Source organism: Anguilla anguilla, chromosome 2, assembly GCF_013347855.1.
Source record: "Anguilla anguilla isolate fAngAng1 chromosome 2, fAngAng1.pri, whole genome shotgun sequence".
In the NCBI taxonomy this organism is placed as follows: Eukaryota; Metazoa; Chordata; class Actinopteri; order Anguilliformes; family Anguillidae; genus Anguilla; species Anguilla anguilla.
This window is the reverse complement of record NC_049202.1, coordinates 30,782,827-30,797,176: the sequence shown is the minus strand read 5'-3', so window position 1 is coordinate 30,797,176 and position 14,350 is coordinate 30,782,827. Positions and strand designations below refer to the sequence as shown.

At 36.2% G+C, this 14,350-nt stretch overlaps 1 protein-coding gene across 2 annotated transcripts in view; it reads right to left on the bottom strand.

Annotated features, from left to right (window-relative positions):
* Positions 1-14,350, bottom strand: part of LOC118220727 (hexokinase-1) — a 62,594-nt gene that overhangs the window by 14,122 nt on the left and 34,122 nt on the right. For both annotated transcript variants that reach the window (XM_035404885.1, XM_035404886.1), the window contains 5 exons: positions 13,340-13,495; positions 10,971-11,204; positions 2,789-3,093; positions 1,992-2,140; positions 1,655-1,774 (listed from right to left, as the gene is read on the bottom strand). In XM_035404885.1, the coding sequence (XP_035260776.1) occupies positions 1,655-1,774; positions 1,992-2,140; positions 2,789-3,093; positions 10,971-11,204; positions 13,340-13,495 (964 nt within the window). The remainder of the gene's footprint in view (positions 1-1,654; positions 1,775-1,991; positions 2,141-2,788; positions 3,094-10,970; positions 11,205-13,339; positions 13,496-14,350) is intronic.

Sequence of the window (14,350 nt, the reverse complement as noted above, 5' to 3'; positions counted from 1 at the left end):
ATCAATTCTGCAAATGAGGGTCCGTGTATCAGCTACAGTGTATCTGCACAAAACAACACCAGCAAGGACAGGCTCTGGACCTGGACTGGAACTTGTCTGCCAACTATTTCTTCTGTGAAGGACACCTACTAAATACTAATGGATTAGTTGATTGATTCATTGTTCCAATGTTATTATTCAATATTTGAAAATATGACTGCAGAAATGGGGTGTTATTGTATAGTTAATTCTTAAGAATAAACACAAGTAATTTGATGAAATGGTGCAGAACAATACACATACTGGGTGTACAATGACCCTGACATATTCTGTTCATTTTCCCTTTTTATTCCCAATAAATACAGCACAACCCTCATACAGCACATTTTCAAACCTGTTAGATATTTCCACCTTCCCACACTCGCCCATCAACCCTTTAAATCAACTGTACTGTCTTGTCTTTTCCTGTAAAGAGTATGAAAATTTGGCAGGCTTTACAAAGAAATATAAAGGTTTTTTGCGTGTATCCATCTTTTCATAATGCATTGTATTTGTGAGATCTTCCAACCAAATTTTCCTTTAATGCACATTGTTGTCACAGCAAATAAAAAGTGCTATAATTTTATACATACAGAGTAAAATGTTTATCAGAAGATTGGATTTTATCAATCCATTCAGAGGTTCACAATACAGTTTCAGTACAGGTTCAGGCTGAATGTTTGTTTTTATAAATTCATGTGTTTAAATAAATCAGACCATTTATGTCAAGCATAGCTCACACAAAGTTACGTCATTACATAGCTGAGTAACCAGGTAGCATAATTTTCCTGGCAATTGTTAAACAAAGATGAGGTTAGAGTGTATCCTGTGTATGTTTTACAGGCAGCCACAGACACTATCTATATGTGTCTATACAATTTTGAACTTAATAAGACAGAGTTTTCTAGAATTGATAGAATACCTGTGCAGTGTATATATTCCATACTCCCTTCCCATAAATCATTTAAGATGTCAGTACCAAAATATTGTTGCAAGCAGCTTGAAAGCTCTCGGCATGAATTCATGTATGACACTGTTTCCATGAGTTTACAGAGAATATTTCAGGCATAGCCATGTCTTGGAAGTATTTCTGAAATTATGGATGTAACTTCCTTTTTAGCTAGCTGCCCACTATTTTCAATAATATGCATTTCAGCATACTTCAAGAATAGTTATCAAATAGTGTGAAGCACACAGACAGTGCATAGGAATGGCAAGTAGGAGAGCCAGGACCCCATGTGTGGTCTGAGATGATTACAGCCAAAGAATAATGGAAAATTAATTTGGTGAAGTGCTGCTTGGAATACCAAACTCAGCTGTAGCAAACTACACATGTCTACACCCTCCAGGTCAGGTATCATTATGACTTAGTTGGTTAACTAGCTAGCAGACTACCTATGTAATAAACGAATATGCTACATAGAGATTTAACATTTTTAAAAAGGATAGGTAGCAAACTTGATAACAATGGAGGAAACTGTCCAACAAAAAAAAAAAAAACTCATGGATACAATGGATATCAAACGGACTGAAATAGGGTGTTAAAGTCAATGAATCATTAGATTTTTTTAGCTCTGTAATTTCAACAAAGGTTCACAGCTACCATACTACATTGGAAGAAGAGTGGTTGGCTCACTGCGTCAAGGCTGGTCTGTTTGCAGGGGAAGGAGAAGGTGAAACCCAGGGGCAAGCGGGCATTCTTCATTCCCATGTAGTCCAGGAAGTCAGAGATGCAGTACACAATGTGATCAAAGAGCTAGGGAACAAAATTGAGAAGAAGTTCAGGTAGCTTTTCAAGAATCAGGAATTTAAAAAATTGTCAGTTGTTAAGAGATCAATTGTCAAAGCTAAGAGATCAACCCTGATTTACAATCCTAATGCCACCATGGTTCCTGATGATAATGGCCCCTGGCAGACTTATGCCAGATCTGTCTGGAACAGGGGTGCTAGACTCTTTGACCTGCATACTGTACCTCCTCTCCAGTCCCCTGCATGACCTCTATGGGAATGGCATAGATTTTGTTGTGCATCTCCACACTTCGCCTCTTGCCACTGCGGATCTTCACCAACAGGACCCTGAAGTTTGTTCCTCCCAGATCCAATGCTAAGAAGTCACCATTTTCTGCAAGAGCAGCAAACATAAAAACATAACGGCTAATTTAACTAAAACTAAAAGTAGCACCAAACTATTCTCAGTTTCAGTAAAATAAATCTTGTGAAAATTCAAATTTAATTGCTGTGAGCAATCACATAACATTCGTTCAAAATTGCAGTCACGTTGCAGCAGGTTCATCCGATAACAATTTATATAATGTGAGGAATCCCAAAGTTTGTCCTAAATCTCTGTATTAAATTCTGTTTTATATTTACATAACAAAAATGACAAAATTAAATAAAACTGTAGAGCTTGCCTATTGCAAATCAGTTTCATAGGCACATGATAATACTTTTTCCTATTTTACTTTATTTACTCTAATTTTCAATTATGGTGGCTTTACCTTTATTTTGACAGGCAGATCAACTGAGAACTTAATTCTATTGGTAGTGGTGACCTTGGGAACCAAAGTGTACAACCTCTCACTCTCTGTGATTTGTTATTTTCCATGATCAGAGGAGATCTTTTATGCATTCAACTAGCAATGTTATTTTATTGTGGATACATATTTTAAGCCATTAATCATTCAGTATGAGAGGCAGCACCATTACTATATTGTTTGGGGAGATCCCTTTGGGATGGAACCCTTCCAATTAAAGAGTCATCTTCTCCTACCTGATCCGTCCGGTGTGCTGCGTACAAAGGTGGGCAGCATCTTGACAGTGGCTGTATCATGGGTCTTCTTCCCCAGGCCTTTCTCAATCTCAGTTCTCATCCTCTTCTTGACCTCCAGCAGCTGGTCTTTGCTAAGCCGGAACTCAGCCAAGGTTTCTGCAATCTGGCGAGTCTGGTCAGCCAGCCGATAGGCCACCGCTGTCACCATGGCAGCACCCTTGCCACTCCCGCTCTCTGACAGCAGGAAGCGCACGTCAGACTCAGGCACCAAGCGTCGCACAGTCTTGTGCAGACGCCGGGCATACCTAAGGCATGAGGGAAGACAAACTCTTTAACAACAAGTCTCAAGCGTGCTTAGCTGGAGTTTAAACCTCCTAGAGAATTAAACTCCTAGACTGCAGAACTACATTACAACTGAAACACCTATCCAAATCACTGAAATAAGTATTAGCTGTTCCAGTTATAATGCAGTTCTGTGGTCAAAGAGCTTTAAGCTAAAGTTTACACTCCAGCTAAGCATGGTGCAATAGGCCCTCTGTATTCAGCCTGAAAAATAACTATATAATACTATATAACTGTCTATACAATATGGTTACAAATGCACTTGAACACTCATGTGAGTTTCATTCCTCAAAGCAGAAAAATGCCTTTAACCCTAACTGCAATTAAGTTTTTCAAAGTAGTATATAACAACATTATGTTATGCTTCAAAATAATATAATGATATGATACGCTCACTATATATTTACCCAGATATAGGATACCAGATGTTACATCTAGAGTCCACACAATAAATTAAGGACTTACATGTAATAGCACTTGGCAGTTGGGTGTTTCTGGCTGAGAGTGCATGGTCCCTTAAGTTTCTGCTAGTAGTTATTATTATTATTTTATTTTTATTTTTTTTATTATTGGCTGCACCGCAACAGTGGGGCCAGCCCTACAAACGCAAATGTCTGTGACTGAGTGAATGATGAAGTTACACCATTGTTCGGCCGAGTTATGAAGACACAACATACAGCCATATACTAGGTTTTGACCTGGTCTTGTTATTATTATAAGCTGTTCTAGTAGCAGTAGTAGCACTATTAAAAATGGACAATACTACCATGTGCTTTGAGATTTGAACCATGCATTGTGCTTTAATGCAGAGCACAAATCCTTTTGACAGGTTCAAACTATTCATTGACTAAACTCAATGTAGTTCCACCTCTTTTTTAAAATGTTTTTTTTTAAATATAATTTTATTGTTATGAACAATTTACTTGAAGTGACAAAAAAAAAAAGAGTACAACACTTTGTGACTATTCAAGTAGTCCATGAGAAATAGCTCCAACACTTATGGGTTCATGAAATCTCATTCCAATTACTTTAGTATTTTTAAATGCAGTAGTAGTACAGCTAGTCAGCAATTACATACATGCACAGTAGAACAGATTAGGAATGCAAACTGAACTTTGACAGTGACTTATTTAAATACTTTTTTATTGAACTTTTTACTTATGTTGATGGAAGCTCTTTTTTTCTATCATTTTAAGGAAAGCAAATCAAATTTATTTTAAAGGCATACTATGCAGGATTTTTAACTTGAAAACATAATAAAGTAGCCATGCTAACACATATCTATGATGCATTGACAATCTCTGTCTTTACGCACTTTTTCCGAATTTATGCACCTTTACCTGTATTTGTTATTCTAAAATGTGTTTTGGGTGTTTTTGGGCGTGGCACTCTTTTCTGTGCGGGGAGGGGTGGGTGTGGCCGACAGAGCCTGTGGTTTGGGAACAGATTACAACTGAGTTTTTGTTGCTATAGCACTACAGCACATTTTTTTCCATTCATTTTTTAAACTAGCAACCTTTAATTCAGACGTTTTAAATTTGGCACTTACTCTCGCTAGCAAGCAAGTCTTTTGTCTAGAAATGGTCAAACCAATAAAGCATTATTAAACTGAAGGAAATAATTATGCTATTGTCATTAATGAAATGTACTTGTCTGATATGGTAAAAATTTTAAGTAAATCTTGAGTGTACGAATTATTGCAATTAGATTGCAATATTGCAATTAGAGTCTGGCGCTCACAATATATCTTATCTGCTGAGAAAAAAAATTGCACAAGGCTTAATATATTTTCCAGACCCTGCTTAAAGGGTCAGCAGGTGCTGGCAGAGTGAGAGTATCCTAACAGGAATGTAAGATCATAGCAGTGAAACACACACCCAGTACTGGGCATGATGATAAATATGACAGCAAGTCTCGTATCATGTGGCAGTTACAATTTCTCTTTCTAATGATCCTTCAAACTGTTATCATTCCACCAGGCCCTCATCATGATAAACAGTTCTCTCAAATTTCACAGTTAATCTGAGTGCGTTTTTGAGCCTGAAATAGTGTGCTTTCATTTGGAGGCACCAGAATGATGGCTCCATTTACTGTAATGTTCAGCTTCACAGTAAATAAATATAATTATAACTTACAAAAATGTGTTACCTTCCTGATTTCCATTATTATTGCACATTTGTCACACTGAATAGTTTAAGATGTTTAGACAAAATGTAATATTAGACAAAGGGAACCAAAGCTAGTGCAAAACACATTTTAAAAATTATTATTTCATTTATTTAATAAAAAAGTTTTTTATTAAAACGTAATTGGCCTCCTAATCTTGATAACTGGTTGCACCACCTTTAGCTGCAATAACTGCTACCAAAATCTTCCTATAATTTGATATCAGTCTTTCACATCGCTGTGGAAGAATTTGAGCCCACTCTTCTTTGCAGAACTGCTTTAATTCCGAGAAATTGGTAGGGTTCTGAGCATGAACTGCTCATTTCCTGCCACAGAATCTTTATTGAATTCAGGTCAGGACTGTTATTAGGCCACTCCAAAAGTGAAGCCAATTAGACGTGGACTTCCTTTTGTGTTCTGGATTATTGTCAGAGCCAAATCAAGGAAAAAAAATCTTTGTCCCAAACATTATGGAGCTTACTGTATATAGCAAGTGTAAAAGAAAATTCAGTAGATGCTAACTTTTTGCTGATTAAGTTGGTCTAGACTGGAAATCCACTGTCTCCATGCAAACCATAGGTATTTCTACAGATTCAGAATGATGTGTTCTCAGCACAGTTGGGAATTTAGTGGGTGAATTTCACTTGCTATAGTGCTTTCTGTAGCTCTTAACTTATCCCTGCTTCAATCTGTCTTACTAATGTTATAGTTATGCTCAGTGGTTCAACTGATGTCCCGGCTGCTATGAATATGTCACATAGCTAAAGAGGCAAGCTATGAATTGTGAAGAGCCATTTTAATCCCTGGTGACAGAGCTTAAATGCTTAGGAAACTAAAGATATTTTTATACATAGCGTCTGCTGAATATCTGCTTTAACAAACACTGTCAGATAAAAAGTGCTTGGCAAAGATTTTTCCAGATTCATTATAATAATTCTTCACACTAAAATCCAGTTTCCAGTTCACCTCAATCTTCTATAATGCATTATTTTTTCATGCACAAAACTAAAAACCACACAAGAAAAATTCACACACTGAAAATGACACAGAAACATTGAAATGACAGGTTTCTTTTCCCTGCACTGGTCAAAATGACTAGTTTACAAGTCAAACGACTCAAATGCATTTACTTATGATACGGTAAATATTAGCAGTTTATTACATTGAAATGTGTTGTTTCACATCAAATAATTTAATAACTGCTGTTCACCTTTCAGGAGATGCATTTGTTGTTTGGGTATTAGACTGTTGGCAGGGTTCAAAATGTCGTTGAATGCGGGGAAAATTACACACACTGAGGCATATTAAATAAATATAGAAAACCTATCCACACATATGTTTGCCCCATTAATGCACTGTATGCTTGTACACACAGGGCCAAGTTACTTGTAAGAATTTGGGAAACATTGGGTAGCATTGCTTTGGAGTATAGCTTGTTAAATTTGTGTGAGATATGATAGGCAATGTTGTGTCGTGAATCTTTGCACAATTTTTATATCAATAATTTTAATGGAAAACGTGTTTTTCATCAGATATCATTTATTTTTGTACTATATTTGTTATGAGTTAGTGATAACAGTAATTCATATAAATGTAGGCTATGAGACACATTCTAGCTGAAAGAAACACATCAGTATCATTCAATTATTTTTCCTTTATCATGAATGACAAAGAAATGAAAGTGTATGTCATATTTTAAATGGAAGAGTTTTTACTGGGCGATTGTACGTGACAGACCTACTAATTGTCTGTATGTCAATAGAGGATATATAGGGCTAGCTAACATTAATTTAGAAATGTTGTGTTGCAGTGTAGCAACAGTAGCCTATTTAAAAAGTATGAAACGGCAGAGCGGAGAGAACTACAGCATTGATTTACCGTCTCTGTCTCTATCTCATGAACACAGATAACATTTCATCATCACTGTGTAAGTATTACCGCTCAAAATATTTTGGTTATATATGTCATTTTTGAAATTGAGTAAATAGGTTAGTGGTATTTTATAATGAGGATATTTCACACTGTAATGTAAGCGTTCGTTGGTAGCTTAATAGTTTTTGTGTTTCATGCTCCAGATATGACGTGAGAGTTGGTACATCGCCAAATCGTGGTGGATGGTTGAATATTGTTTTCATGTCATCCCATCCCCATACATTACATACTGTAGAGTACAGAAATACAGTGCAAGAGTTAATTATTACACATTTAGGTACTGTACCGCATTGTGTGACAATGTTTTAGCATTATTTTATTATCTGATATTAATGTTTCATCTTAAACCTTCATAAGGTTCTCATTTACATGCTTTATAATCGACAAAAAATATTTTATTCATTTTTGGAGGGATTTTGGATATATTTCTGGACCCCTAGATATTTTAGACCACTGTACTGATGGAAAGCTTGTAATTCCCACTTGAAAATGATGCAACAGTGAGTTTCTTGAGTAAAAGCAGTTTATTTGTATTGAAATACGAGAATATGTTGTGATTTACAGTAATGCATACTTTAGACATGTTGGATAGATATGGAGCTGCTGGGTACACTGCTTAGTTTTTGCTTTATAGATCTTCAGTAGTTCTACATATCTGCGCTTAGAATTTATGAACTTGTGGTCAAGGAGTTTTTGATCCAGGACATGTATGGTTTAACCTGCTGTATATATGGTATCTCTCAGTATTTCATTGCAAACTAAAAAAGAGCCTGAATAATCGCCTTTGTGGCACTTAATTTCTTCCTAAATTATGAATATAAACTAATCTAAGTATTGTAAATGGTACAAATGTCTTGCTTCATTTAAGCCATTTTTCAAGTCTCTGTGAAGCTCACATCTGGTGTTATAAAGCTTTGAATAGGGTACCCCCTAAATGGGCAAGGAATGGCCAGATTTGGTATGTGCGCAAAGGGGTTAAACAAGTGCACTTCTATGTCATTTTGCATGCGCATCCAATGTTTTTATTGGCTGATATACCTTAAATGTCCAAAGGGCAGATGTATTATTTGTGGACTTGGAATGTATGTGACATTTTGATTGGCTGGTGTAGGTAAATGTCCAATGCATGCAGTATTGCGATGATGTAACCAGGCAGGAAAAGGAGAGGAAGAAGAAGGAGAAAATGTAAAATCCCCTAAGTTTGGGGCTTTATTGTGTGGATGTGTGAAGTTGTTTGTGAATTATGTCTGTTGAAATGGGGTCAGAAGGTACAGAAATTAATGTTTTTAAGGACTGAGAGTCTGTCGTCATTGTGGTAATTTCTATAGGGAGCCCTGAAAAGTGCAAAACTCTCAGTGCTATATAGGTATGGGGCATGCCACCCCGCCAATACCTGCCATCCCAATTGGAAAAGCCATCCCGGAGGCAATTCTGTACAATAAAATGCATTGACTCCATAAAAGGGAACGTTTTTAACTGTACAAAGAAGCTGCACTTGCGTTCAGTGTCATATTGGCAGAGTCCTGCGTCTGAGCTTCTGCAAGCCATTAGTCCAGAACATATTCTGAGACTACATTGTTTGCATTCTTGTAATTATGTATTTGCTGGCTACATCGACGTGAATGTGGTTACCATGGTTTAAAACATTACTTCCTCCATCAAGTCAGCAAAGCTGTCTGTAACCCACTGTGAAGTCCAGTGTTATGTCGATTAAGTTAGGGAGTGATACTGTGGACATTTGCGCTGTGATATGAATAATAAGCTGCTGGCCACGGTTGATACAGTAGCCTGAGGTCACTCTCACTACATTTACATCGACATGAATGGAACAAAGTGGTTACAATGTTCTGTCAATTTAAAACAACTAATGTTAGCTAAGCACTTACTGTATACTGTGCTACTAGGCTATATAATTTCCAGCATTAAGTTGGAAAAGCCATATCCCTACTGTGCTATAATGTTATGTCAATTATAAAAATGTATTCAAAGCTGAATGTTAATAAAGTTCCAGTACTGTACTGCATTAAGATGAATTTTGACGCCATGTTCATGCAGTTGGTATATCTCTCATCTGAATAATTTTTGTATCTCAAATTGAAACCTGTTGATTAAACATTTTAGCTATTTGAAGTTTGTGTGTAAATGTTTTCCTTGATACAGTAGCTTAACTTTCACCATCAAGGTTTTAATTGAATGTGATCTCTAAATCTGACGTAGATTTGGTGCCATTTTTTTACCGCAACATTAGAACACTAGATAAACCTGTACAACCTGTTCACGTGACAGCTTTAACTCAATTTCTTAAGCATCTTAAAAACTGATACAAGTGCATGGGTTTGTGATTGAATTGTTTAAAAATACAAAATTCTTCACAGATCTACCCTCTTAATTTTCCACTCAAAATGCACCATATTGATGCGTTTAATTGTTAAAATGTACAAATATTTCTCCCGGGGGACCATGCCTCCGGACCCCACTAGAGGGTTTGGGGTCCCCATCAGTTTTCCTACATTCAGTGGGAAACACTGGATTATGTCTTCATATGTGTTACAAAAACTATGTTACTGTAGACCCAGGTTTAACTTGTCTGAACAAACACACTGACTCGTAATTAAGAAAAACCATGGACAGCTTTGTGAGACTGCAGCAGTTGTCTATTATTTCATGTTTATTTGTATTCATTTCTATTGTTATTTTAAGTAAGCTAAAATTAGTGGGCTAACATGAACTAGAAAGCTATGTAAAGCACAATGGATGATGCAAGAAAAAAAAACTGTCCAAAATTGTTTAAGTTTTACAACTCCAGACCAATCTGTTGATTTAAAAAAAAATGTTTTGTGCAAAGGTCTTCAATCGCTTATACTTATTTGAAGGCTGGCAAAATGCATCCAACCTTGGTTTTGTACAGTAATGTTCTACTGTCATACATCATCAGAATGAACCGATTCTATACACTATATTTTTAATTTTTTTGTACTTGGTTTTTTTTGTACTTCAGTTGAAACCTGTAAGAATTACAAACTGTCCAATGTTTTAGAAGCTAGTCACTACTCTTTAAGTGCAAGTGTAGTAGCTAGTCAATTAACACCATTACGAATTGCAAACTGTCCTCTAAGTTTTATATTATATGCTAGTCACGACTACATTGATATTATTTTAAAAGCTAGCTAGTCAATTTAATTGTGTTTTATAAAGTTTATTGATATAAACAGATCTCATTTCCAAAAACATACTAATCATGATTCACTTTTGTATTTTGTAAAAAAGTTTGGAAAATAAAATTGCTCTCACTTTGTTCTCAAAATTACATTTATTTCATATTTTCCCAAGCTCTGATATGTTTTACATACTAGTCAATAGTGTATTGTCGTATTTGAAATAGTGAAAACTGAAAAGTCACTGAAATAATATTGCATCCTTTTATTTTTAAAGAATAGTTATTTGCATAATATTTGCATAATAAGTTTAAGTCCTTTACGTCCAAATACATAAACACACACCTCAAATTAAGGCAAGGTTTTTCCAGGAAAGCCACCTCAAAATATGATTCAAATGCTACAGCATTCAGCTCTATTTCGGGGTGGGGGTGGGGGGGGTCCTCAGCAGCTCCCAAACCCCCAGCTTTCTCATGACCAGAAGTTTCAAACTCCTGCCTAACAGCCTGGGTAGAATGATATATAAAACTTTCCAGAGAATAACAAGGCTTAGCATAAAATCTATGGCCAAAGGCCTGGGTACTCACTGCGGGTGCATCTTATAAAGAGACCCATCAATTCCAACAGTTGTGCGCAAGCGTGGAATGCCTTTGTTGTCCTTCAGTCGCGTGAGTATGCCCCCCAATGTGGCGGCGATAAGGTTGGCAGAACGGAAGGAGACAATGGTGCAGACATGCTGCACGGCAATGCAGTCCTCTGGAGATGGCTCCACTCCCAGACGAGTAAGAATGTCTTTGGCTTTGGACAATCCTTCCTTGCTCCTGGTCATGAGAGACACGTAAATGAATTTTGCTGGCCTTGTGATTAAATAAACAATCCTAAATCCTGAAATCGTAAACCGATAGACTACCGTTAACCAAAAACATGGTGTAGGCGCTTTGTTTCATTCATACAGCTAGCTGGCTACCTAGCTACACAGCTTCATTAAACTAGGTGCATGAATACCTAGCTTGCTAACTCCTGCTCAGTTCAGTTAGTCTAAAATGATAATAGCCTTTATGCTCTTCGCTAATGTTACTAAAGTGTAGCTAGCTAGCTAGCACTGGAATATATGGTGGACTGGAAATTCCACCATTCATTTCCCCATAGGCAATTATGAGATTAACAATTTAAAACATGAAATCTTTAATGCACGCGAGGCTTCCCAATCACAGTTGCTTCAATATAATTCTATAACATATCACAAAATAACTCAATCATAAAACTGGTAAAGGCACAAGCCTACAGTATGTACCTTTGTGCATCACCACACAACTACACTTCCCAACCGAAAATAAGGAATTGGATGCTGCTGACATCACCAGCGCCGGCTTGTACTGACATTTCGGAAATCGCCTTGACAACTGTCAAAATTAATCAATAAATCTATTTTTTATATTTGATAACATGTATCATTAATATCATATGTCAGCCTGTATCACAAACACTTAAGTTACCCAATCCCAAACTAACAGCTATAGTCTACGGTTTAGCTAGTAGGCTATGTACGCATATCTCGCTCCAGATTTAATTATCTAATGGTTCATTTATTTATATGTATTATTATTATCAGTTGCTCATAACAAACGCAGTACATCTCAACAAAAACATGTTTTTAATGTACAAAAATACCAAGTTACTCATGCATACAAAGCACTGTCTATAAGTTTAAGTCATTAATTAAATCTCACAAAATCTAGGCTTGCCATTAAAAGTACTGATATCAAGGCAAAGTTACAGCAAACAATATTGGCTATCTTAGCTCACACAAATTAAACAATCTCCATTCCAAAGCAATGCTACCCAACATTTCCTAAATTATTTCATGTAACTTGGCCCTGTGTTACCATCTTACCATCAGAACAGAATGTGGTCATTCAAACATTGTGTGTCAAATAACAAACAAATGCCTAATTGAAGAAGTGATTTAAATGAATGTTTTAACTAGCTGATGAAAAGGCTGCGGAAATTTATGTTTATTCTTGGCTGTAAAGTTAATTTTACAAAATGTACAAGTGCATATTTGCAACTTGAAATAAATACTGATTGTAAAATACATACTGTAGATAGATAGATAAATAGATAGATACTGTATAATAGTTTATAGATTATCCCCATGAGGACATTTTCTAGCAGCGTCACATTTACAAACAGATAAAAATTACAACTATCTTGGCCTAGTAAATAAATATACAAACCTATGCAGACACGTTTGCCCCATTGATGTACTGTATGTTTGTGGGTCACATAAAGTTTGCTCAAATAAGTACAATAGTATAATTTATTTTACAGTGTAAAATAATAAAATAAATCGCATTTGTGAACACAATTTTCTAAACATAACATTATTATTATTATTATTATTATTATTATTATTATTATTATGTATTTTATTCATTACTGTATGTGCTTTTCCTACAACACCCAAAGCCCTGTATGCAGACAGTTGGTTCATTTTTACAGTTTTAGGTGTAACAGCTGAATTGGACATTATTTCCACTACAAATGATTGGCATTTCACTATCATGTGACACATAAACTTTGAATGACCACATTCTGTTCAGATGCTAAGATGAAAAAGCACAGGGTCAAGTGATATGAAATAATTTAGGAAACACTAGGTAGCATTGCTTTGGAAATGAGCTTGTTTAATTTGTGTGAGCTAAGATAGGCAATATTGTTTGTTGTAACTTGGCTTCATTTTTATATCAATAATTTAATGGCAGGCCTGCAAGTTTTAAACAATGGCTTACAGTCATTGCTTTGCATGCGTGATTAATTTGTAATTTTTGTACATTGAAAATGTGTTTTTGCAGATATATATTTAACTTAAAATTCCACATTATTAACTTGAGGAAGTTATTGCATCCTCAAAAGGGAAACTTCAGTGTAGATTAATATGAAAGTGATAACTCACTTTTCTATTGCTGAAACATGTTTTGTTTCAATCTTCCCTTTCGTTAGAAGTTCTGGGGTGATCCGCCCCTCAAACAACAACCCCTCCTTGGCCATCTTGACTAGAATGAGTCGAACAAGCTCTCCCATGTACATCCCACTGGCCATCTTCTCAAACCTGAAAGTACAGAAATGCACAATGAAGCTTGATAAATACAAAATTTGACAGCATGAGTCAATGAGTTACAGAACAAAATAAGAGTGCAAGAAATCTCTGCAGTATTGAAAAGCATGTTAGAAACATGTAAAACAAGTGTTTCAGCATCAATAGCCACGTTTCCACCGCAGGAACTTCACCCCGGAACTAGGAACCTTTTGAGGAACTCAGTGCGTTTCCACCGCAGGAACTAGGGTCTAAATTTAGTTCCGGGGGCTTTATTTTACCCCCCAAAAAGTTCCTGCTCGGGGGGTAGTACTTTCCGAAAGTACAGGAACCTTTTGGGTGGAGCTTGCAGCGCTGAACATTTCTGATTGGTCGAGTACTCGCAGCATTTTTTTGTGTTTATTTTCAGGCGCCATGTTTAAAAATATGCAGGCGCAAACCGATTTATTTTCATAATAACTTCAAATCAAACTTGAATGTTATGCGGCGCAGTAGCCTACTTTTGGTTATAGCCTGCCAACGTCTTGGAATTATAACGTGTGCTCTTCTGTTCTTTTCTTGCTTTAGTATTCGTTTTATAAAATGCTAAGCATTCGTGCTGGGACAGCATATTACGTACCAAAACATTCAAACGGATTAATTTGGTTGCTGAATATTTTCTTCCGGATTTTCTTTGTTAGCCCGTTGTAATTGACTCAAAACGTTTGATACAGTTATGTGAGGTATGCGGTAGTTCTGCGTAATTCACATTGGTGATACAGTAAAAGCAAACTGGAAATCACCTTCCGCACTTTTTGTCAGGGTAAAATAACAGGCTAATTCTAGTAATCGTCCCTTTAGCTTTTTCAGACTGCCGTAATTTTACTCTGC